Genomic DNA, 25422 nt, shown 5'->3' with positions numbered 1-25422 from the left:
AAATGTTCTATTTGGCCGGTGAAATTCAGTTTACAGAAGTGAAAATGTGTTTGTAAGATAAAAGGACAAAGCAAACCGCATTGACAAAAGGACTCGACTCAATTTAAGGGACTTTGATATGTTTTATGTATAAGAGTTTAATTTGAACCATGTCAGGTGCCGAGAAAGTGAGTTTAATGCAATCAAGATATATTATAATTATGCTAATTTTAATTTCTCAACAGTTTGGCGTAAATGTGTACAACCAAACAACTATAGCTAGAGAGAGAAATGAGTGCAATAATTTAGAATAAAATCTGCATTTTTTATATATTAGTCAGTAAGAAATCTCACTCCAGCCAAGCAACCAAAGTTGACAACCCCGTCATGTTCAATCATGTTAAAATACACATCAGTTTCTTCTTACAGGGGCCGGTTTACTCCTGGTCTCAGCTGGTCCTGTTAGAAGTGGTCAACTCATCAGATGTTTGATTGCACAGTTTTATTTTTATAACTTGAAAAACCCTTATTTTGGCACAGTTATTCTGTGTTATAGAAGCAGGAGGTCCTTCACTGTTGTTCAGGACGCATAAAACAGTGTTCTAACCGGACATGATGCGACGCGCGATAAAAGGCATCTTTTCTAAGTTAATCAGAGTTTTTGTCTGAACCAGCTGGCTGGAACAACAACATACATAGATTATTAATAGATTATGTGTTTTATTTAATGTTAAAAGCATCTAATGTGAGTTTGAATATCATTTTGTGTGACCTTTATAGCTGTACTGAAAGTAACAATGGATAATTCACCTCAGATCTTGAAAATAAATTCAAGGAAACAAGAACGTTCAAACTGTGAACAAAACAAGTGTTTTCTATGACGAGAGCTTGTTTTAGTCACTCAGTATGTAATAATATTAAAATGGTGTAATATTTGTGAATTTGATTAAATGCTTATCCATTTTGTAGCAAGTGCAGTGCTCCTGCAGAGAGACTCCGCCCACTCGCTCTTCTGATTGGCTCTGATTTTTGATTGATTTGATTATGAGTGCAGTGCGCCTGCAGAGAGACTCCGCCCACTCGCTCTTCTGATTGGCTGTGATTTTAGATTTATTTTGTTGCTTCTTGTAGTTTAATATTAAAGTCAAAATTATACACTGTTTTGTTTTGTCAGAAGTGAAGCAATTGTTACATTGTGGTGAAATATTACCCAGTTTAATAATGTGCACTGACGAATTGTGCACAAGAACAAGAACCTGTGTTAAAAAGTTTTCACTCTTGGATTGGGCCAATGTTAGCACACGTAGCCTTACTCACTTCTCTCTCAGCTTCTGCAACTCTCGCTTCATGTCAGCGTCCTCAAATTCAGAGTCGTTATCGCTGCTGACGTAAGCAGAGTGGGCGTGGCTTGTGACTGAGGGGGCGTGTCCGTTCGCCACAGGACACGAGGGCGAATCAGAGCTCTGCACGCTGCTACTGTGACCCGAGCGCCGGAGGAAAGCCACCGCGCGCTTCATGAAGTCGGACCGGGCCGGGGCCGGAGCCGAGGGCCTGATGGACGGGGTCTCGCTCGGATCCTCCTCTCCTGAGTCAGAGGACAGGCACTGCATCGTCCCGTCAGCTGACTGACAGCTCCGAGCGCTGGGCATTGTGGGTCTGGACTCTGGAAAGGAAGTAGGTGTGTCCTGAAAAAAAGAAAAGTAAAAGAAATGTAAATGTATGATATTGACATGCTATGTCAGACTCCTTAAACAAAGAACAAAGTTTATGCAAATAACCCTAATTAAGTATAAATAACAGAATAAGTTAAAAACTAAAATAAATAAACAAATACATAAATAATGATGGATGAAGGAATTATAAATAAAGAATGAATAGTAAATAAATGAATGAATGAATTTACAACTAAAATAAAAATATGGATGGATGAATGAATATACAACTAAACAAATAACTATACAAATAAATAAAAGATTGGATGGATGGATAATGAATAATGAAGGGATGAATGAATGTATGAATTAATTAATTAATTAATCAATTAATCAATTAATTAATTAATTAATAATGATGAATGAAGAGATGAACAAATTAAGGAATCAATGTATGAATGAATTAATAAATATACAACTAAATAAATAACTATACAATAAAATAAAATATTGACTGAATGAACTCATTTTGACTGACGGAGGCTGTGTTTGATGATAATGTGCAGTACGTGTGAAACATTAGTGTGTTACGTTGCGGTCACATGACTTCATCACGCTACATTATTCAGTCAGTGGCATGCTAAAAATACACTTAGCATTAGCTCTTAAAGAGACAGCAGCCTAATAAACCTGATGCTGTCTGTGTCATTAATGTTCATCAAACAACAAAAGGACAAAGGACAGTCACTCACTGATCTCCACAGAATAACTTAAGTAGCTTATGAAGTAGCTTTAATAAGGATTAATCTATATTTAATGTGTACAGTAAGACTATGCAGTGACATGTTATATGTTATATAACAGTGTGATTTTTACATTTGATTATTCATTTTGTTGTTGTAGGCTATTACTGTTCCTTGCATGTTCCTGAAAAACTTAAAACACCATTACATTTGTATTTTTGTTCTGTTGTATTTATCTGTCAGTTTTATTTATAATTAGTTTCTTTGTTCTTATTGTATTGCTGACTGTTCACTTGTCTTATGTAATTATTTTGAGGACCTTTTTCTTACACTCGTGATTATGATTTTTGCCATAATGGAGGTGCACAATGAGTAGTGCAGACAGACCTGATATAAGTCTGGAGGTGCTGAGTAACGTTTGCTCGCTGACTTTGATGAGGATCTGTGTCTGTTCTCAGATCCCGACTCCAGATCCATCACAGGATCTCCTCCACCATCATGAGAAGACACGTCTGAATCAGTCGGCACAATCTACAGCAACACAAACTCACAGCGTCAGCGAACCGAGACCGTTCATCTCTGAGGAGCATCACATGCATCATATGGTTCTTGCACACAGAGTCAGAAATTCACGTCAGAATTTTTGCACGTTAAAAAATAAATTTGTGTCAATTCGGATCGGGTTTGATTTTCTGCGTTTTCCGCATCCGTAGCCAGCCTTTTGAGAAGTGTTGTGACGGTTCAGAGCCACCGAATCACGAATACGAAAAAACGCATAAAATTTGGGACTCAGTGAGCAAGGAGCTTGAGTAATAGTTAATGACGTGCTGTGACCTGGAAGTGGCTCTTGGATGCGTGAGTGCCTGATCCGGCCCCGGAGTCCGCTCTGCTCAGGGGTCTTCTGAACGCTGAAGGAGAATGAGAGAGAGGCTATGACTTTTCTTTATTTAAACATGCACAAAAACACAACATGCAGTGCTCAAAATACAAAAAATTCATCAAAACCATAATCATAATAATAAAAATTCATAAAAACGATTTAAAGCACCATTTACAGACCAAACGCCTCGTGATTTGATAGGATTTACATTCCACTCTCATTCTAGATTCCACCAAAGCACTAAACGTTTGCAGTACATTTATGTTACTTTTCTACAGGTCTTCCAAATGGCTAATTTAGCTTGTTTAAGTACTAATTTAATTTACTAATTCTCTGTGTGTTTTTGAATACTTGCATCCATAAATGAACATTCACTCATTACTTACGGGCAACAGCAGAGTCACTCAAAGTCCCAAGACTGTCAGACCTCTCTGGAATCTGAGGCTGAAAGAGACAGAATAACTGAAATTAAATCTGAGAAATACAGTATAGCACAAATATAGCAACAAACTGGAGAAAAGAAACATTTGTAGCATCTGGACCAATCAGACACACACAAAGTATTCATTATATTTAATGAATAATCCAGAAAACTCACTCTCCCAACAAAGGTCTATGAAACTTCCCCCAAAACTAACATCCCTAATGAAGTGAACACACTGGCAGAACCCGGAGTCCTGTTACAGGACACACTGAGACTGATAAGAGTTTTACAACCCCAAAAGGAATTTGCAGAGTTGAGAATCTCACTTAATTCTTGCTGAGAAGGAGAAATAAACCCTTTTAATACTATATGAAGAGTTCAGATGCAAAAGCCTCTAAGTGCCCTCTGAAATTTTCTTATAGAATGATCATTTTTATCAAGCTCGTATTTTTAAATTCAATAATTTCACTTAAATGGCAATGAAGATTACCTATTAATTGTCATTTAAGTGAAATTACTGAACTTAAATATACAAGCTTGATAAAAATGATCATTCTATAAGAAAATTTCAGATGGCACTTAGAGGCTTTTGCATCTGAACTCTTCATATATTCTATATATAACCACTTGTGAAATATATAAACATATATCTAATTTTCCCATCTCATGATTTTCCTTTTATGTGGTTTGGCCGATGCACTCTTGTAAACTCTATTGGGTTAATGTTTCAGACTTGCATACTATGGTTTACCAAAATCATATGTGTGGCATGTTTGGTCTCTATAAACTCCAATCTTCGTCCCCCATTTGTTAATTTACATTACATTTTGCTAACTTTGTGACGCATTAGTATTATAAGAATCTTGAAGATTCATTTGTTAAACATCCAATCAAATGACATGTTCAAAGGCCTGCTTGAACAATGGGTCGTAAAGAAATGTCCTCCAAAGGGACCAACTTCTTATCGGCTCACACACCATCCAGAGGGTGTGACATCTTCACGCTTTAAAAGTCACTGATCACAAGATCCTGATGTGAAGATGATGCAGAACTAGAAGTTTCTAAGGACCCCCGAGCGTGTGCCAGGCTGCGGCCTTGTCTTTCCATGGACAGTTTCATTCAAATGGGCGAGACATGAAAGTATCAAACTTAGTCTGATTATTTGATACATTAAGTATCCTTACCCCTTTAAAGAAGGGCGTGTTAGAACTAAACTGAGGGTTTGCTCAAGGCTGTTGATCTGCTGAATTTCAGACAATGCTATCACTTCTTGCTCTCCTGTATTCTGCTTCAGCTCTCTTTCCCTTGGTAAACTGTATGCATGTATGTGTGTGTATGTTAGAGTAGTTTACGTGTTTAGACTAGTTAATAAAGTCTTGTTCATGTCACACGTAAAGTTGTCTGTGTCTGAAGCTCATAACTGGAGTCTCTAATCATAGATTTTGACTACAGGCTCTCAGTAGTACTGTAAAGTAAGAAAGACATTTCCCATGCCCCAGAAACGTACATTTCTTAGAATTAATAAACAATGCCGAGTGTTCACGGCACAAACAGGCTAATTGATTGTAATATTGATTTTACTACATTGTTAATTCTATTAACTGATCCAAATAGTTATGATTGATTATTAATATTTCTTTAGAGCTAATTCACTTCACATTTATACATGAGACCGTTTAGAATAAAACTGAATTTAATGGTGCATTGTTAAGAAAAGGTCATAATATTTAAATGTATTTATTTCTCTCAATTTTTATTTGCTTTGCATAAAATCAAATACTAAATTAATATAAATGATTCATGATGATTTTATTTAGTTACGAAATGAAACTAACGTTATCTGAAAGTTACGTTATCTGAAACACTGCATCTGACAGGTGCTGTCAAGCTGTAATGTGCCATCAAGCTAAATTAATTAAAAAATAAATATGTTAGGATATAACTATTGATACAGAAAGTAAGAGGGTTTATGGTAATTGATATTAACAAATACAATCTTTGATTTTAATAACGTATTAGTAAATGTTGAAATTAATATTAACTAAGATTAATAAATGCTGAAGAAGTATTGTTCATTCTTAGTTCGTGTTAACTAGGTAGATAACTAATGTTAACTAATGAACATTATTGTAAAGTGTTACCCATTTTATTATCAGCTATTAATCTTAACAAAACAACCTGACAGCTGGTAGTGTGAGGGAAAAGTTATTAAACTTTACCAGTTTCTCTGCGTTCCTCACGGCTCCATCGCTGCCTTGGCTGTCTGACAGCGGCGGGGATCCCGGCGGCTCGGAGGCGGAGCTTGTGGTTTGCGATGGGTGGTACTCCTGGTACAAAAGGTTTCGGAGCTTCTCATCCAGAGTCTTTATGGTTCTGTCAGTGAACTCCAGTCGGGGCGGCCCTTCGCCGTCGGACTCGGCCGGCTGCGTCTGCGATGCTGTGGCGGGTTGGGACTGATGGGTGGGGCTCGGAGGCTGTGATTGGCTGATGCTCGGAGGCTGTGATTGGCTGATGCTCGGAGGCTGCGATTGGCTGATGCTCGGAGGCTGCGATTGGCTGATGCTCGGAGGCTGCGATTGGCTGATGCTCGGAGGCTGCGATTGGCTGATGCTCAGAGGCTGCGATTGGCTGATGCTCAGAGGCTGCGATTGGCTGATGCTCGGAGGCTGCGATTGGCTGATGCTCGGAGGCTGCGATTGGCTGATGCTGACAGCAGCTTGTGGAGTGGACGTGGCAAAGGGTTGCTGAAGCACCACGGCTGGAGTCTGGCTGACACACGGCTCTGCGTTCGGGCTGCCTTCATGAGCCACGGGCTGCTGAGGGGTTTCGTCGACTTTCTGAGCAGTGACATCGAGAGAGACAGGTGGCGCGATTGGGCAGCATGGGATATCAGAAACCATAGAAACACCCGGTGGACAGGCGGTCTGAGGGCTGTCAGAGAGAGACACGTGTGGCATTGATGGCTGTTTCTGCAGGGGTTTGGCACTGTTGACGTCCTGCGCTTGAGATGTAGAGGAACTCTCTGTGTCTGGAAGAAAATGAGTGAGCGGTAAGAAAGCACATACACTTCAAACATTTTTATTTCTTACTTGGCATTTTGGTTTTGGTTTCCAGTCCAGTTCCCAGTCAAAAATGACAGACCTTTTAAATCGCATTGTAAATCGCTCGTTATGCTATAATACATCACCAAATAGTGGATTCAGTCTTTTTATGAACTGGTTCTCTTTTCATTTAGCACAGGTTTTGTATCTCTTTTTCGAACTGACTGATCATAGGCCTCAGTGTTTTTTTAAGGGGGAATAAGCTTGATTGAATTTTTTTCCACTCAAAAACTGTTACAAAAATAAATAAAAAACCTGTGCTAAAAGAGCACAACAATCGGGTTCCAGAAGTAAAAACTCAATTTATTTTTTCCAAAGAGAAACTGTCTTTTAATTGTAACTTATAAACCTTTAAAGACAGCCTATGAGATAATTAATCGATAGTGCTTCTGTTGAAGCGGTCAACCCGCATTATTCCAGCATTTTTTTTTCCCAAATAATAGTGAATCTCCATTAGCTCCGCCCACTCTCATGAAGCACTGTGAACGGCCAGAGGGGACAGATTTCTCAGATTTCATCAGAAATATCTTTAATCTCTAATTTGTGTTCCAAAGATGAACAAAGGTCTTACGGGACTAGAACGACATGAGGGTGATTAATTAATGACAGAATGTTCTTTTTTGGGTGAACTAACCCTTTAAATATGTGTGTCTATGCAATAAACTTAAAATATATTGTTTTTATACATATAATCAACATTTTTAAATGAGTAATTTTATATTTCTCCATTGTCTTTAATTCGATTATGCTGTTCGCAATGCTGAACCAATGCCGCTGAAAAAGTTGGCGGGCACTAATGCACTATTGAAAGAAAACAAGTTGACAAAAAGATAGAATCCAATATTTGGTGATAATATAGCATAATGAGAGATTTACATGCAATTTAAAAGCACAAGGATTGTTTATATTTCTGACCACATTGACAGATATTTTTTCTTGTTTGAATCATACATTTTAAATTTTGAACAAGTCATCTTGCTTCTCAAGTAAATAATATCTTGATACAAGTATGTTTAGATATTTATACTGGAAAACAAGACAAAAATACTGAGAAAGAACGTAATTTTTTGCAGTGCACTATAACAGTGCATTTAGTATTAGTTGAGGTGTGCTGTATTACTCGTCTCTTCTCGGTCAGGCGCGGCCGTCTCAGCAACAGGACAGATGATGAACCAGCGCTTTCCGGTGTGAAGCACTGTAAATCGAGGAAGACCGTGGGTTAAATGCTCATACTACAGTCGTTGCAGTGAGACCTGCAGAACATGACGAGACTTACCGTTCTGCTTATAGACTAGCTGGTCAGACTGCGTGTGCTCAGGTTTTGACCCCTGAATACGGAAGACAACAAGTTCAGTTCTGTTTGGTGATGCAGAATTTACACAGTAAAGTACAACAGGGCTAAAGGCACACCGAGGCAAAAGGCAGATTTTTTTCTTCTCCAAACCACTAGATGGCACAACAACAGTGAGATGAGTAACAATGTATGCCCCAGCGTATGTGAAGGGCGCCCGAGTACACGTCATCAGATTCCTATTGTTTTAAGGCAGACACGCAGGCATGCCCGAAGCATGGCAACATGACGCAGAGTCTCGTTCCCTTCTCAGGGAACCAGGTTACATGTGTAACCTAGACTTTTATTTTGAGGGAACTCAACACTGCATCGCCTGATTCTATGGGGACGTTAATCCCAACTACGTCATGCTGACCAGCGCCTGCTTGTGGTGAGAACCAATCTAACAACCTAGGCACTAAAACTCAAAGACTTAAAGGAACATGCCGACTTTTTGGGACGTTAGCTTATTCACCGTATCCCCCAGAGTTAGATAAGTCCATACATACCCTTTTTATCTCCGTGCGTGCCGTTACTCTGTCTGACGCACCCACAGCTAGCCTGAGCAGCACAAAGACTGGAGGTAATATAGTTCCCAGTATGTATACGGTTAGATGATGGCTGTGTCTCATGTGACCTTGTTATTTGTACACACTGTGACTATACAAATCACAACATGTAAATAGGAAACTGTTGGCGTTATTTTGTCACTTATTGGGAGCAGTATGCTAGCTGGAGCCGTTTACCTCCAGTCTTTGTGCTAAGCTAGGTCCCAAAAAGTCGGCGTGTTCCTTTAAGCCTTGAACCAATAGTGTGTCAGCGGGCGTGCGGTACACACCTTGCACAACATTGCTTCCAGTAACTAATATAGCCATGTTAGGAAAGGCCCTAAAGCTTCTATTTTCAATTGGAATCTCAAACTAGTCCGAGCAGTGTAGATCACGGAGAGCAGAGCTACCAGATAATCCACATCAAGCCCATGACCCACTTCTAACAAATTCCCCAACTGTAGACAGGGGCAATGAGGAGCATAACCTTACTTCATATCCAGACCTGAACAAGGTGACAGAAAAGAGATTATAATGTAGATAGTCATCTCTAATAAATAATAAATATAATAATATAATATAATAAATGTTACTACTCGCTACTCTGGCCTAATTAAACAAGCTTAGCTTACTTTATTTCTTGGGGTAAGAAGTTGGCCCAACCCTCAGTTTAGACCACCCCACTCCTAATGTAATAGCCATAAGTGCCAGAAAAAAGCTCTTGTACACCAACACCCTTCTCAGAGGAAATAAAAGAAATAAAGAAGAAGAAAAGAATGAAAAAGTGGGGCGAGAGCTTAAGCAGCAGCCCTGCTCAATAAATGTCCTCTTTTTCACCACTCACAGCCCTCAGATCTGTGTGTGGTTTTCTCCTATTATGGCGCCGCCACTCCCCACTCTTGGGCAACCACATTCGCCTTCTGCTCTTCTCTCCAGGAACTCATTCCTGGTGAGGGCGCAAACGATTACCGATTACAGCCTCTCTAAACCAGTCAACCACGGCCATAACCCTGGTCAACCAGACCCTCTACATTCGAAAAACTCGAAACCGAATGAGCCACACGAGCAGAGTATGGCTGTCTCCAGGTCTGAGAGAAAAGGAAGGCTCACCAGAGCTGCACATTTATGACTCAACAGATATTGTTCGTCTACATTTACATTTATGCATTTGGCAGACGCTTTTATCCAAAGCGACTTACATTGTGTTATCCTATACATTTATACATAGGTATGTGCAATCCCCTGGGATCGAACCCACAACCTTGCGTTGTTAACGCAATGCTCTTACCACTGAGCTACAGGAGCTACAGGTCTAAGCTACATCATCACACTGTGCTGGCCGTTACATGTGCCTCAGACAACAGGTTCCGGTGGGGCGTGTCCCACTAGCGGCAGCATTGAGCTCCCTCTAAAGGGAACATATTACTTTAGCTGAAGTATTTGTGTCTTGCCTTTGCTTTGAAAGCCTTCAACCCCATAGATATCATATAATAAAGGCTAGATGTCTCGTGCGCGCTGCTGGCCAATGGAGGTCGCGTCCGCACACAGCGGCCATCTTACCACAGGGTGCTCGCTCACTCATAACATGGTGCATGTACTTTTAAATAACCACAACTTGCTCAATTTTCTACCGATTTTCAAACGGTTTGGTTTGTTATAAATGTCAGACTCGTAGTTATGACACTGCATACATATGAATAATTATAACAATGGACTTCCATATGAAATAATTATAGCCACGTTAATAACGTTTGTAAGAAACCAAACCGTTTGTAAATCCGTCAAGATTTCAGCGAGATAAGAGGATTTGTGTGCGTGCTGATCACTCACCTTAATTCACAGCTTCCCTGTGGTAAGATGGCCGCCGGTGATGCCGGAAGTGACTCCGCCGTAAGACATCTAGCCTTTATTATATGATATCTATGTTCAACCCCACCTCATTTGCCACTTCAAAACAAACACTTCAGTGATTTAGCAGAGAACGGTACATTCTCCTTAAGGCGTGCCTTTAGACCCGTTATGTGTGCTAATACAACACCACAGTCGTTGTTTCCACTTTGAAAGCTCTCAGTTAGGACCAAGAGATCAGCTATACTTTTTCATCCATATCATATATGTATTAATAAACCTGTGCGCCGGAGTCTGCGGTGACGGGCGTCTGACGGAGGGGTGAGGTCTGGACGTTGGCCTTCTCACCCTCCGCGTCCTCGCTCAGAATGTCCTCGGCTTTATCCATGATGTCCTTCAGCTGCTCGATGAACATCTCCCGCTCCAGCAACAGAATGAACTCATTCTCAACCTGGAGGAACATGAAGAACAGATATGTCCATCTAGCAATCAACGCAGTGGTTCTCAACTAAAAAAAATGGGTCAGTCTGGCATTTTCAGCTGGCTAAAACGCTTTGGTGGACACATGGTCTTGGATGCTTTTGGTTTAACTGAAGTGTTATATTGTGAAGATCTTCACTAATGGCAGACTTATCTATTCATAAATGAATAATAAAATCAAAATAAGGAATAATGAAAATGTAAAAGTACTTAATTCATGTGACTAAACATGGTTATTTCATTATTATAGTTGGTCCAACTAAAATCTCATTTACTTTGAGAAAAAAGGCTTCCACAGACTTTAGCACAGGAGTTTAAACACATCAAGCACATTTCTCTATAGGGAGAGGAAGAGACAGATCTCACCATATAAGTGGCTATCTCCTCTGGAGCGTCTCCATCAAGGTCAAATTTAAAAGTCACCATCCTATGGTTATGAGTCTCCAGTTGGCACTCCACCATCTTGTCTCCTGTGTCACACACCTGTAACAGAGGAACATCAATAAAAAAAGAATATTTACATTCTTAATGCTTCTGAAATAACATAATATTAGCCAAAAATATCACGACATAATAACCATTATCCAATCAAATCCCGATTAATAAAATCAAACACCAGCCTGCATTATCTAAGCTAAATTCTCAGTTTTACAAAGAAATGTGTGAAATTCTATTAATTGAAACATGTTTTCTAATGTCCAAATTGTTACTGAGGTTTGAGCTTCGACCCGTGAACCGCTCAAAAGCCCTGATCGGACGGTAATTGTCTCTCATAGGGACGTGGGGTATTTTCAGCATTCACAGGAGTTAGTCAGTCACTTTATTGGCTTCTGAATCCAGAATGTCAGTGTTTTTCTCCCACGACCTGCATCAAATATCCCAGTCAAATTACCCTCTGTTTCTTTGACGAACACCAAGGTTGCGTGGTTATTTAATTGCAGCCTGAATATCAATCCAGAAGTCATTGTGTAAATCCATTTGACCACTGCTAGGCACTGATCGCGATAATGTTTTAAATATGAACACTTATTACTGAAATGCTGGAAACTGTTTTAAAAAAACAACATGCAGATTTATTTTTACAGACATCCCCGTGAGAAACTATTACAGTCCAAATACCACTAAACAGTTCACAGATCACTTTATCTTTCGAAAGCTAATATCTAAACATCATGTCTGGACAGGCTTCATTGGTTTCACTGTGTGCTCTGGACTCACTTTGATCATGGTGAGTTTGGATCTGTTCATCTTGTCTTGTCGGGAGCGAGTGCGCGATGTTTTGCGAAGGTTTTTTCGGACTCGTGATTCACTGCGAGCTCTGTTGGAGCCCTCGTTCCCATCACTCATCTCTTTACCGGATGTGGCGTCTGAGTTTATACTGAGAAAGAGCAGAGATCCAATCATTGAGCTTCTGTATGCATAAGGTTTGAAACAATGCATGATGAAACAGAGAATATGCCAATGATCTATGAAGAAAGAATCGGCACCTGTCATACGTGGACCCGGCCGGTGCTGCCTGTTTATCAGCAACCTAAAGCGCACAGAAGGCAATGAATTCAATGGCAATCACAACTGAGTTTGTCATTAGAGGGTTGCTAAGCTAACAATGCAAAACTCTAACAAGCATTAAAAACACACAGAATACAGGCTATTTTTTAAATTCGACCAAAGGACACTGAATGAATTACATTTATAATCTACAATATCTCTTGCTGCACCCTACACAAATCTATGCATTATTGGCACTTAATTTCAAAAAAGATTATTCCCTTGATAATGTACCATCAAAACTGTTTATAGCTGTAAAGATTGTTGATGCAAATCGCCTATTCAAGCCTGTCATTTTCTCTGTAATGTATGCCTACATGTTTGTTTTTTTAATCAACACTGAATTGAATGGATCTGAATAAATACATTGTCTTCTGTAGAGCTGCTTTACAGCAACATTTGAATTTGTCTCATATTTAATGAAGTTTGCTGTGCTCTGAAGCTGCTTTGAAACTGTCTGTATTGTATAAAGCGCTACTGTATAAGGTGGCTTGACTTGGGTAAAAACAAACCAACATGAAAAAATTGTAAATGCGTAGGGATAATTTCTGCTGATAGTCCCTAATCATGAAACCAACAGAGGGATTTAAAATCTTAAGAAAAAGCTCCTCAGGTTTCAAAATGAACCGTGAGAACGCGCCACCCAGGATTGCATTTTGAACTACTCCTATTCATATTGTGACTGTACTGATGTGCAGACTGTGTTAAGTATCACCTCGGTCAACATGTCCACAGGGCCCGGAGGAGCTCCTCCACATGCACTGCTGCTGCCCGCCAGGTTTAGCTGACTCAGGCTGGCACCAGCTCCTGCACTGGGAATGTTGGGTAAAGATGCTTGACTCGCGAGCTGAGGAACCTGGTTTTGGTCCACAGGCACAGCAGAGCTGAATGTATCGAGGACGGGTCTAAAAGCCGAGAGCTGCGGTATTGTGGGAGGCTGAGGTGCATTATGGCTGATGGAAGAGCTCTGGTCCACATGAACGGTTTGGCATTGGCTGGTCAAGGATCCCTGAAAAATACAGATAAAAAAAAAAATCAAATACATAAGTAAAATTCACTTATACAAAGCTCAGTGGATTTTCAAATATATATAAAAATAAAATAAAAACAGGAAAAGTATGATTTTTGGGTAAATACTACAACATATTTAAATATTAACATTGAATTAGTATGTGCATAAATGTTTTTTTTTCTGAAAAATATTTGATTATTATTAGAAAATTTGGCAACTATTCAATTAGATTGCTTTGGAACAATTCTTATTATTTTCAGCAGACCCAACGCAGCAGCCAGCCGTTGTATTTAAAGTCACCACGAAATCAGAATTGACAATTCTTATTTTTTATGGAATATTGCCGTGTTTATAATAAATGATTTATCATTGCACATTATTGTTTTAGATTCATGTGCCTTGTAATCTTGAATCAGCGACATCTCTTCTCTGATGATGTGGGGCGGGGCAACCTGTCACTCACATGAGATCCACCAATAGCAAATCAAGCCCAGCCCTACAATTGTTCTTGTTGAAAAGACTATTGCAACTTCTGTTTCATGCTGACTTTACCACGTAATAGCACGTGAAGCAGATATGGCAATACATTTTAGATACATTTTTAACAAACGACATGCGGGCGAGTAAATAATGAAATAATTATTAGTAACACTTTATTTTACAGTGTCATCCTAACACGTTACATGTAGTTACTATAGTAATTACTATAAATTGTGCATAATTGCATGCAACTAACCCTAACCCTATAGTAAGTACATGTAGTTAGTTCTTATAACTTAAATGTATAATTATTACACTGCAACACGTACACCTTAAAATAAAGTGTAACCAAATTATAATTTTGGGGTGGACTATCCATTTAAGACCTGTCCAAACAAACGGATATACTCTACCTGTATAGGCTGAGCTTGTTTAGTGGGCGGGGCTCCAACACACATAGAGGTGGGGTTTGGAGAGGGTGTGGCCTGACTGTGGGAATGTTGAGAGAGAGTGGCCATGGAGTTTACAGTGGGTTGTTGAGCAACAGAATAGGCCTGCTGGTACTGGTGAATTGTGGGCAATGGAGGCGAGAACACTGGAGCAGCGAAGGGTGGGACGGGACATTGTGAGGGTATGGGGGAGGTGGAGGACAGGTGCGGGAACTGAGTTAGCGCAGAACTCTCTATCTGTGAACATGAAGTTGGCGAGATGTTGGGGTGTGTTGGGACTGGCAGAGTGAGGGACGACTGCACAGAGGGAAAGCAGGCGGGGAACGGGTCACATCCAGGAAGAGGGATCCCAGCTGACTGAGCTGTGTTAAGGGAAGGAAACTGCAGGAGACAAAAGTGCATTGAAGCATGGGAAGAATTAGCCACCAACAAGAACAGAATGTCAAAGGTCCTTTGTACAGCGGACTGTAAAAAAGAAAGAAAAAAAAAAGCATCTGACTTCTACATTAATCAGGATACATTCGAAAGCAGCACAAAACACTCTCCGTCCACACTAGCGTTTTCAAGCTTTTTCCAAAAGTTGCTTGTCCATACTAAAACGTCAGAAAATGCTACAATCATCTTACTGTGCACGTGTAAAACATACACATGAGATACAGAGAGACCAGATATAATAAAAGTTCTCACGCTGTTTTTCTGGCACAATCATTTTATTCGCAAAATATCTCACCACTCACTGGTGCATCCAGGTCGCACTCAATCGTCATTCCAAGCAGTCTAAAATGCAATTGGCCTCATGTTTTGCAGCACGACAGCAATTGCAGTAAATTCTGACATTTGCAAGAATGTAATATGAAGAGTGGCTCAGACCCAATGCACTTTAAAACTTTTATCCCGGACGAGTCCACGAGCAGATATCGTTATATCTATTGGTCACGCTTAAACAAGCCTCATGGTTTTTGAAAACCTCCCTTTTCACAGTCTACACTACAAAATGGTATTTTCAAATGTATCCACGTTGAAAAGAGTTTTAAAAAAATGCACAGTTTTCGCACGTCTCAGTGTGGATGAAAAGCCAAAATGTCGAGAAAAGGCGTCTCAAATGTATCCGTATTTGTGTAGAAATCGGCTAAGCAGAAGAGCCGGCAGTAGGATGTACCTGTGTGAGGTAAGCTGCTGCCTGTGGAGGGGGGGCGGGTTGTGTAAGAAGACTGGACGTGGACTGTACTCCTTGCTGCCAGCTGTCCATTAGTTGTGTCTGAATGGTGAGCTAACGTGATTGAAAGAGAGAGAAATACAAGTGTGCACAGAGAAAAACATGAGATGGTTTGCAGATGTAGGTCTTATTCTTGTCAGCTCAATGTCAGTCTATTCTACAGTCGAGGTGTCCAATCCTGAAAAGTTCAGCTCCAACCCTAAACAACTATGCCTGCTAATTAAGATCTCAAGGAACACTTAATTACCAACATGTGTGTTTTGTTGCAGGGTTGGGACTGAACTCTGTAGAACAGAGATCTTCAACCCTGCTCTTGTCCGGCAAGGTTTATTGCCACCCTGCTTTATCACATCTGCCAAGCGATCCTAAAGAACTTGATTAGCTGGTTTGTGTGCGTCTGATTAGAGCTTGAGCTAAATGAATCAGGAAAGTAGGTCTCCAGAATTTTAATTGTCATTGTCATTTGATTAATCATTTATTGTAACAATTTTTATAGTTATTTGTCATTTTATGATTTTATATTACTTCTTATTTCCTTTCTATTGTTGTTTAATCCTATGATTGTGTGGTTTCAAGGGATGTTTGGCTTTATGAGTTAGAGATAAGAGAACATCTACATTTCAAGGTTTTTAACATCACAGGATTGCTCTTTCCTGGCTTTCTCTGTCAAACTCTCAGGCTGATAGAAGACTTGTGGCAGGGATTTGAGGTCCAGGGTTAGATCTAATATATCTGATATTTCTGACATTGAGATCCGATCTAACATTTTGGCGTAGTCGGCAGGATATCAGAAAACAGAAAATGTAACGGTTTACTTTTGGATGGATGAAAATACAGGCCAAAAGCTGGACGGTATATCATTTCTTTAGTGATGCCTGGACAACTTTACCTGGCCATTGCCTTGCCTGGATCTTAAGGGACAGAGTTGAGAACCCCTGATTTATACTTGGCCAGAATTATCTGCAAACTCGGACCAAGCAATGACAAATCTACAGCTGCGACCCACATTAAGAAGCCCATGAGCTCAGTTATCCAATACAAACCAAACAGACTAGAGAGAAAGTGTGTCCAATCATTACAAGTGTATAAACTGAATCAGTCACATTGGTACCAACATACACACACATCTGGTAGATAAGGTTGAAACAAGTGTACCTGCTGGAAAGATGGTGCAGAGCCTGCCTGGCTCAGATGCACAGGAGCAGTTTGCTGCATGTTCGAGAAGTCGTGGAGTTGCCCGTCTGTTGTGGCATTCGCAGGTGGTTTTGGCAAAAGGTGTAACGCAGGTGTTTGTTGAGGTGCTGATGAGACATGCTGCACGCTAGAGGCTCCACTCTGAAAACTCTGATCCGCAGGCAGCGCTGCTTCTGATTTAGATGGGACAGCTGCGACTGCAGTGCGCTCCACAGGTGGAAATATGTGTGCATTGGCTAGCTCTGCTGTGGCAGGATGGTAACTCGGAGCGGTGACACTCTGCGGCATGAATGCAGGCTGATGCGACACATGGGCCTGCGTGTTCAACTCTACAGTCTGACTTGAAGACGCAAGCTGCTGTGGATTCATGGCTTGTGGAGCCATCAGTATGCCTTGCAGAAGTGCCAGCGGCTGGGGAGTGGACAGAGTCTGTCCGGTGGGCTGTGCAGGGGTCTCGGAGGATGCAGGAGGGTAAGTCTGCACGTGTTGAGCTCCGGAAGGTGCCGCCTGACTTTGGACTCTCAAAACGGCAGGCTGCAGAAGAGCACACAAACTATTGAAAACCGCATACACAGCTATTCCATATAAATAAAACCACAGACACTTACAGCTGCAATAGTGAGTAATATGAAGGCATGCATGCAGACCACACACGACCAGGTTAAGTGATAATGAAAACATGAAGCGATTCACAAAGATGGTTAGCAGCAGCATGATGTCAGGCACATGTTAAGCGTGGTTATTGGGTAGGTTTTGAGGGGAAAATGGACTCCGTTAGAGAACAGCAGTACCCACAGGACTTGGTGAGTACGGTTAAAGAAGTGGAGAAGAAGAACGCATTTAGATTTGAGCAAATTATACTAAGTCCTAGAGGCCCCTGGGAGCAACAGCAGAACCACCACAAAGGATAGGGAAAACCACAGCATTTCCTCCATAAGCAGCAGGGTTACACCTTGTCTTCAGTTGCGGAGTGACCTACCACATGAGTCAGGAAGTTTTCGCTAACACAAAAACTTGCTCTGCGACGTGATGCCAATTCCTCACCAGACGACTCCAAGGCAGGCCCCTCATCACTGCGGCTGCGTGCAGGCCGATAGGACCCTCTTTCTGGCTTGGTCAGTGGGGCTCGTAGAAAGGCAAGAGCAGGCTGACATCTGTGGCCGGTGATGCTCTCCAGAGATTTGTTGAGCTGGGAGAGGTTAGAGGTCTCATTGACAGAGCCCCTGCGAGACCCTGTGGCTGAAAGCATAAGTGAAGAATAGGGCGTATGTCTTCCATCTGCACACGTCCCAAGTAGGAATAACGACAGGCAGGCCTGACATGGGGACGGTGGCTGGTGAGGGGTGGGGTTTAAGGAAAGGCGACGCCCCTTTCTCACCATTGAGACAGGCTCCTCCCCCTTTGTCTCAGAGGACGTCTCCACTGATGTGTCGCTATAGCGGCGGGTCGTAATTGGCAAAGGAACGGGCAGAAAATTCATTGAGCCGGAACTTGATAATCCTCTTTCTGTCGACTCTGATTGGTCAGGTGGTATTTGAAGGAAGGAAGGGCTTGTAGGTCGGAGATGCTCATGGCTTCTGATTAAGTAATTTACAGAGCTTGCATGATGTGGAACCTGGAAGAAAAGCCACTTCTCCAAACTATTATCATGAAATGACAAACAAGGATCTCTAGCACTGAGCTAATAATCAAATCAAGGACACAACAAACATTTTTACACTTGGGGAAATAGTGAGTGATGCTTGAATGTACAACCCCCCCATGCAAGGAATGCTATTTATAGGCAAACATACTGGTTGATGACCAAGTCAAGTCAAGTCAAGTAAAGTATATTTGTATAGCGCTTTTCACAATACAGATTGTATCGAAGCAGCTTCACAGTATAAAATTAAAATAATACAACAAAGTTTGTTTCAAGAGGAATTTATTGATTGATAAAATTAAATTAAATATCCCCAAAATATCCCCAACTGAGTAAGCCAAAGGCAACAGTGGCAAGGAACCTAAAAACTCCATCAAGTGACCTAATGGTGTCCTAAAACTCCATCAGGTGACCTAATGGAGAAAAAAAAAACCTTGGGAGAACCCAGGCTCAGTCGGGGGCCAGTTCTCCTCTGGCATTTATGAGCTCGAGGCCGGATTGTAGTTTGTAAGATTATATGAATGCCTGGCTGAAGAGATGCGACTTTAATCTAGTTTTAAACTGGGAGAGCGAGTCTGAGCAACGAACAGTATCAGGAAGACTATTCCAGAGTTTTGGAGCCAAATGTGAAAATGCTCTCCCTCCTTTGGTCATCCTAGGTATGACCAAAAGCCTTGAATTTAGTGATCTTAAAGAGCGCGATGGATTATAGGGCGATAATAGACTGGAGCTAAGCCGTTTAGGGCTTTATAAGTCAGTAGCAATACCTTGTAATTAATACGGAACTTTATAGGTAACCAATGCAGTGATGATAAAATCGGTGTTATATGATCATATTTTCTTGATCTCGTAAGAACTCTAGCGGCGGCATTTTGGACTAACTGTAGCTTGTTTATTGAGGATGCAGGACAACCAGCTAATAAAGCATTACAGTAATCCAGTCTCGAGGTCATGAATGCATGAACTAACTTTTCTGCATCAGAAACTGATAGCATATTACGTAGCTTAGCAATGTTTCTAAGGTGGAAAAAGGCTGTTTTTGTAACATATGAAATATGATTTTCAAAAGACAGGTTGCAATCGAGTATAACACCCAGGTCTTTTACTGTAGAGGATAAAGTAACAGGACATCCTATGATGTTAAAGTTGTATTGTGCGAGGTTTTGTGGGCGGTTTTTTGAACCGATAAGTATTACCTCTGTCTTGTCTGGATTTAATAAAAGAAAATTACGCGTCATCCAATCTTTTATATCTTTAACACACTCTGTCAATTTGGAAAATTTCGCGTTTTCATCCGGCCGTGATGAAATATATATTTGAGTGTCATCAGCATAACAATGGAAACTAATTCCATGTTTCCTTATAATATTTCCAAGTGGCATCATATATATTGAGAATAACAGAGGGCCTAACACAGATCCCTGCGGCACTCCATAGTTTACTGGAGTTATGGTCGATTTTTCTCCATTTAAATAGACAAAATGGTAGCGGTCAGATAGGTATGATTTGAACCAGCTTAATGCTTGTCCTTGAACACCAGTATAATTTTGTAGTCGATCTAAGAGTAATGTGTGATCTATAGTATCGAACGCAGCACTAAGATCAAGTAAAACTAGTATTGAGATACAGCCTTGGTCAGAAGCTAAAAGTAAATCATTTGTGATTTTAACGAGCGCAGTTTCAGTGCTATGATGCGGTCTGAATCCAGACTGAAACTTTTCATAGATATCATTTTGTTGCAAGAAAGAGCCCAGTTGAGCGGACACCACTTTTTCTAATATTTTAGACATAAATGGAAGATTTGAAATGGGTCTATAATTTGCTCGATTATTATGATCTAATTGTGGTTTCTTAATGAGAGGAACATGACCTAAAGATAAAGACGAGTTAATAATATTGAGGAGAGGCTCTTCCACTACAGGTAACACTTCTTTCAGGGGCCTATACCATGAATCCGGTTTAGGTGGCTAGCCAGCTATGTTTCAGTTTAGTTTCCGCCAACCCTGGGTTTTAGGTACTATGAAAGTAGCTTGGCTTTAATCGGTGTTCGTAACTATGGTATCTTACGCTGCACGGCTAACCTGCTCCGGGGCAGGTTATGTTCTGGATTCAAGATCTCAGACTGAAGTTTGACCAATCAGCTGAGAGCAAAGAAACATATAGGTGACGTAACTTATTCCCAGTGTCTGTTACAATGACTTCACCTTTTCTTCCAAATCCGGTAGACATCTCAGCGCAAATTGTTTGACGAGCACTTCGTAGAGAAAGAGTTTTTAGCCAGACAAAATCCCCTTGCCTTTCCTGATAGTTATTTGTATGAAAGATACAGATTTTCCGCGGAAGGAATGTCTTATCTTTGCGAACTTCTTGAGCCGCACATAAAGAATTTAACACGTCGCATCTATGCACTTACTGTAACGCAAATGGTATTGCGTTGCGTTGCGTTGTTTTGTTTTTTTTTGCAAGTGGTACATACTTGCACGGTGGGTGACGCACAGAAGCTATAGGGGAAAACACGGTTTGTCGAACCATTCGTAAGGTGGTCCTCGCTCTGCAGGAGTACATGAATAGTTTCATTAATAGTGTTCCCCGGACATTTATCGGCCATGTCGATAAAAGAGGGCTTTTATAAAATTGCCGGTAAGATATATTGATAGGGTGACATCACATGAACACATTATTTTTTTTTTTCAAAAAGCAAATTGCACAAATGTACTATACAATATAATACATGTGAAGAATTTTTTTTAATCTTTATTATTATTCTGTTAATCTTATGATAGGATTCCCTAGCTTTCTTAGTAGTACAAATACGTTCTATATTTATGTAAAATTATGTATGTATGTGTAGCCTATGTGTAATATAGCCTATAGCCTATTTTTATAATATCTAAAAAATGTGCATGTATCATTTTTTATATATTATAAAAATAGGCTATAGGCTATATTACACATAGGCTACACACATACATACATAATTTTACATAAATATAGAACATATTTGTTTAACTTACACATTAACAATCAGCAATCTTTCTCCAACAGTCCTCTCTTGCTTTGGCAGCAGAGACCGTATTGTTTCGAGCTTGAAATACATATTTAAATTCATCGTAATTCTGAATGATTATCTCTTGCTCCTCCGCGGAAAAATATATCGCTCTCGACCCGCGATTGGTTGTTCAGTGTCGACGTCACTCTTTTATGTGCATGCGCGCGTGGAGTAATCATAGCTTGAGGATCAAAGCCTGAGTTGACAGAGAAAGTTGATGAGCTGCATCATGGTACCAATAAAGCCTGATAGCATCGGTTTGGTTTTGTCAACTCAAAACTAATCCTGTAACCCCGAGTTTGTTCAGCTACCTTCATGGTACAGGCCCCAGTAGTTTAGTTGGTATAGGGTCTAATAAACATGTTGTTGTTTTAGATGAAGTGATAAGTTTATTTAACTCTTTTTGTTCTATAGTTGTAAAGCACTGTAATTGTTCTTGCGGGGTGATAATTGAAGCTGAATTATAAGGCGCGATTGAAGATTGAACGTTTACAATTGTGGTTCTGATGCTTTCTATTTTCTCAGTGAAGAAGTTCATGAAATCATTACTACTGAACTGTAACGGGATATTTTGTTCGGGTGACGTCTGTTTATTTGTTAGTCTAGCCACGGTGTTAAATAAAAACCTTGGATTGTTTTGGTTGTTTTCTATTAGTTTGCGGAGGTGCTCAGACCTGGCTGCTTTTAGGGCCTTTTTATAACGTGACATACTGTCTTTCCACGCGATTCTAAAGACCTCTAAATTAGTTTGTTTCCATTTACGCTCTAAAATACGGGTTTCTCTCTTTAAAACATGCGTAGTATTGTTATACCATGGTGCTTTCATTTTCTCTCTGACCTTTTTTATTTTAATAGGTGCAACCACATCCAATGTTCTAGAGAGAATGGTGCTCATAGTGCTAGTTAGTTCTTCTAGTTCATCTGTTTGTTTGGGTTCAGGCAGCAGCTGAGACAGATTAGATAAGCAATTTGAGAAATTATCTATGGTGGATGGAAGGATTGTTCTGCCTGGTCGATAACGCGACGCCGCATGACATATTACAGCAGTACGTAATATGCAAGTTACCATGTAGTGATCAGTGACTTCATCACTTTGTGGAATGATATCTATATCGGTTGGATCGGTTCCATGATATAATTAAATCGAGTGTATGATTAAGACGATGTGTTGGTCCGGTGACGTTTTGCTTGACCCCAAATGAATTTAATAAATCTGTAAACGCAGCCCCTAACGCATCATTTGGATTATCTACGTGTATGTTAAAATCTCCAACAATTAATGCTTTATCGACATTGACTAATAGGTCTGAGAGAAAATCTGCAAACTCTTTTAGGAAATCAGCGTAAGGCCCTGGCGGTCTATATACGGTAGCCAAGGCTAGAGATAATAGGGATGTTTTTCTAACATCTAAGAGCGTAACATTTAGTACAAGTACTTCAAATGAAATAAACTTATAACCCGTTTTCTGAGTAACATTGAGAATATCTCTATAGATGGTTGCAACACCTCCACCACGGCCAATCAGACGGGGCTCATGCTTATAACAGTATCCAGATGGAATAGACTCATTAATACCGAAATAATCATTTGGTTTAAGCCAGGTTTCAGTAAGGCAAAGTACATCGAAGCTATTATCTGTGACTATTTCATTTACAATAACTGCCTTAGGTGTGAGTGATCTAATGTTTAGAAGAACTAGCTTTAGAAATAATTTTTGTTTACTAATAGCAACATTTTCTGTTTTAATAACAATTAGATTTTTCCTAGATCCTGCAGTAGATTTATTATTTGATATCACTAAACGAGGAATAGACACGGTTTCTATGCAATGTTCTACACTAGTATTTATATCAGTTGAATTGGTGCAGCAGAGACTATGATTTGGACTTTTGGTTACTAGTCAAAGGGTATTTAACATTTTGGAGATGTTATCTGACAGAAGATCCGCTCCGAATCTGCTTGGGTGTAAGCCATCAGCACGGAAAAGCCTAGGACGCTCCCAAAACAGATTCCAATTATTTACAAAGAGCAGTTTCTGCTCATTGCACCATGACATGAACCATTCATTTAGCGCAAATAATCTGATGAACTTTTCATGCCCTAGTCGGTACGTGGGAAGCGGTCCTGACACAATGATCGTTGTTTCAGGTGATGTGCTGCGTACCGTATCGATCAGATTCCTGAAGTCTTTCTTCAGAATCTCCGTCTGGCGCAGCCTGATGTCGTTCACTCCCGCGTGCAGGACCACAGTTCCGACGCGCTCGTCACCGTTCAGGATCTCGGGAACGCGAGCAGCGATTTCAGAAACACGAGCACCAGGAAAGCAGTGACTTTGCACCTTACTTTTACCTAACGTAGCGTGTACGTGCCGAACGATGGAATCGCCGATGATCACAGCATCGCGTTCTGTTTCGCGTAGAGGGGAGAAGCGGTTTTGTGTGGATAACTCGAAAACCGGGAGGGTCGGAGAAAGTCTTGGTCTAAACCTGACTCGCGTCTTCCGCTGCGGAACCACCCAGGCTTTGTGGTGGCGTGTTGGAGCCGGAGTGAACGAGACCATGGCTGATTGCGACCGATGCTGAGGAACGCACGGAGTAGACGCGGTCGGAGTCAGCGGGTTAGTAACGTTAAACACTGATTTGTGTGCATCGGCGCGTGATGTTTCAAGAGCTAAACACCGGTCTCTCAGCTCGGCCTGTCTCAATAAAAGGTCGTGGATCTGTTTCTCAACAGCTTCCAGCTCAGACTGCAGTGCGTGCAGCTCAAATGTGTCCTCACCTGCACCAAAAGGTAGACTACTTACATCTGATATATTCGCCATTTTAACAGATGGACAGTGAGTTAGCAACGAAGCTACCAGTGATGCTATCAATATTAATACTAATTTATGACTGAAGTCTTGGATATAATCCGTTTTATTTTATTAATCCGACCAACACTGTACAGTTACAAAGCTGCACAACAGTGTCATTATGAATGATGGTCTATATTTAGTATAATTCCTCTGTATAAAAGCTATGCAAGTACAAGCATGCATGGGTACGTGCAAGCAGAGGAATGCTAACTTTACATATCAGCAGTTTATCATCAGTAACCATGATGGGTAAGTGATACGAACCTCCTGGGCTGTGGTGGAGACTGAATCCTGTAGTGACTGGTATATGACACTGTGCAGACCACTGCTGTGGGAGTCAGAGTACACGGTTGAGCCGATGCCACTGTCAGCTAGAGGGAGACAGAGAGACACACATGGACTATAACAAAGATCTGAGACAATCAATGCCACTTGTCCCTCAGGTCCCTCAGATTGGATATTGTTGTTAGTGAGTCTGTGACAATAGTTTCAAGTTGAGCTATAGAAGTCAACATTTGAAGTGGATCAAAAAAGTTCATCAGAGTTGTCCTAAGACAAGAATGGGTATTGTTCAAAATTCATTTATAACTATGATGAAAGGTTTTGATCCACTTCAAATGTTGACTACTGTAGCTCACAGGCGCCCACGCTTACATGTGGTGGATGTAGTCATGGCACTAAGCTGGCACACGCGGGCATGCTGGTCCACCTCAGTCTCTTCGGGCTCCACCAGACAGGGTGGTTCGCAGAGGACTGGTACCGTCCCGGCTGGCATGGACGGGGCAGTGCCACCCTGAGAGGCCCTCGGCACCGTCCGCTCCCTGCGCCATTTGATCAGAGCCACCCTGTCACGGATAGACTTGCCCACAATCTTTGCATCGCTCTCATGGAAGAAACCAGACTCAACCTGACAGAAGCACAAGAGGGGGCTGGTGTGAACACGCACTTTTAGAGCAGACAGGAAGAAATGAGGGCTCTATTTTAGGAACAGA

The 25422-nt window shown here is 40.8% G+C and overlaps 1 protein-coding gene across 5 annotated transcripts in view; it reads right to left on the bottom strand.

Moving 5' to 3' along the window:
* LOC309511976 (serine/threonine-protein kinase WNK2) overlaps positions 1–25422 on the bottom strand; it is a 79381-nt gene that overhangs the window by 19254 nt on the left and 34705 nt on the right. For 4 of the 5 annotated variants that reach the window (XM_082187361.1, XM_082187360.1, XM_082187363.1 and 1 more), the window contains exons 8-25: positions 25085–25337; positions 24695–24801; positions 17864–18499; positions 16846–17418; positions 15634–15744; positions 14439–14855; positions 13249–13542; positions 12473–12516; positions 12204–12363; positions 11352–11468; positions 10786–10956; positions 8056–8107; positions 7900–7974; positions 5898–6706; positions 3641–3698; positions 3209–3282; positions 2762–2905; positions 1297–1664 (exon numbers count right to left, since the gene is read on the bottom strand). In XM_082187361.1, coding sequence (XP_082043487.1) covers positions 1297–1664; positions 2762–2905; positions 3209–3282; positions 3641–3698; positions 5898–6706; positions 7900–7974; positions 8056–8107; positions 10786–10956; positions 11352–11468; positions 12204–12363; positions 12473–12516; positions 13249–13542; positions 14439–14855; positions 15634–15744; positions 16846–17418; positions 17864–18499; positions 24695–24801; positions 25085–25337 — 4463 coding nt within the window. The remainder of the gene's footprint in view (positions 1–1296; positions 1665–2761; positions 2906–3208; positions 3283–3640; positions 3699–5897; positions 6707–7899; positions 7975–8055; positions 8108–10785; positions 10957–11351; positions 11469–12203; positions 12364–12472; positions 12517–13248; positions 13543–14438; positions 14856–15633; positions 15745–16845; positions 17419–17863; positions 18500–24694; positions 24802–25084; positions 25338–25422) is intronic. The other variant, XM_082187364.1, reaches the window with a different exon arrangement.

Source organism: Leuciscus leuciscus, assembly GCF_965113295.1.
Source record: "Leuciscus leuciscus genome assembly, chromosome: 13".
In the NCBI taxonomy this organism is placed as follows: domain Eukaryota; kingdom Metazoa; phylum Chordata; class Actinopteri; order Cypriniformes; family Leuciscidae; genus Leuciscus; species Leuciscus leuciscus.
Note: the sequence above shows the minus strand (reverse complement) of the source record. Positions and strands in the feature narration are given on the sequence as shown.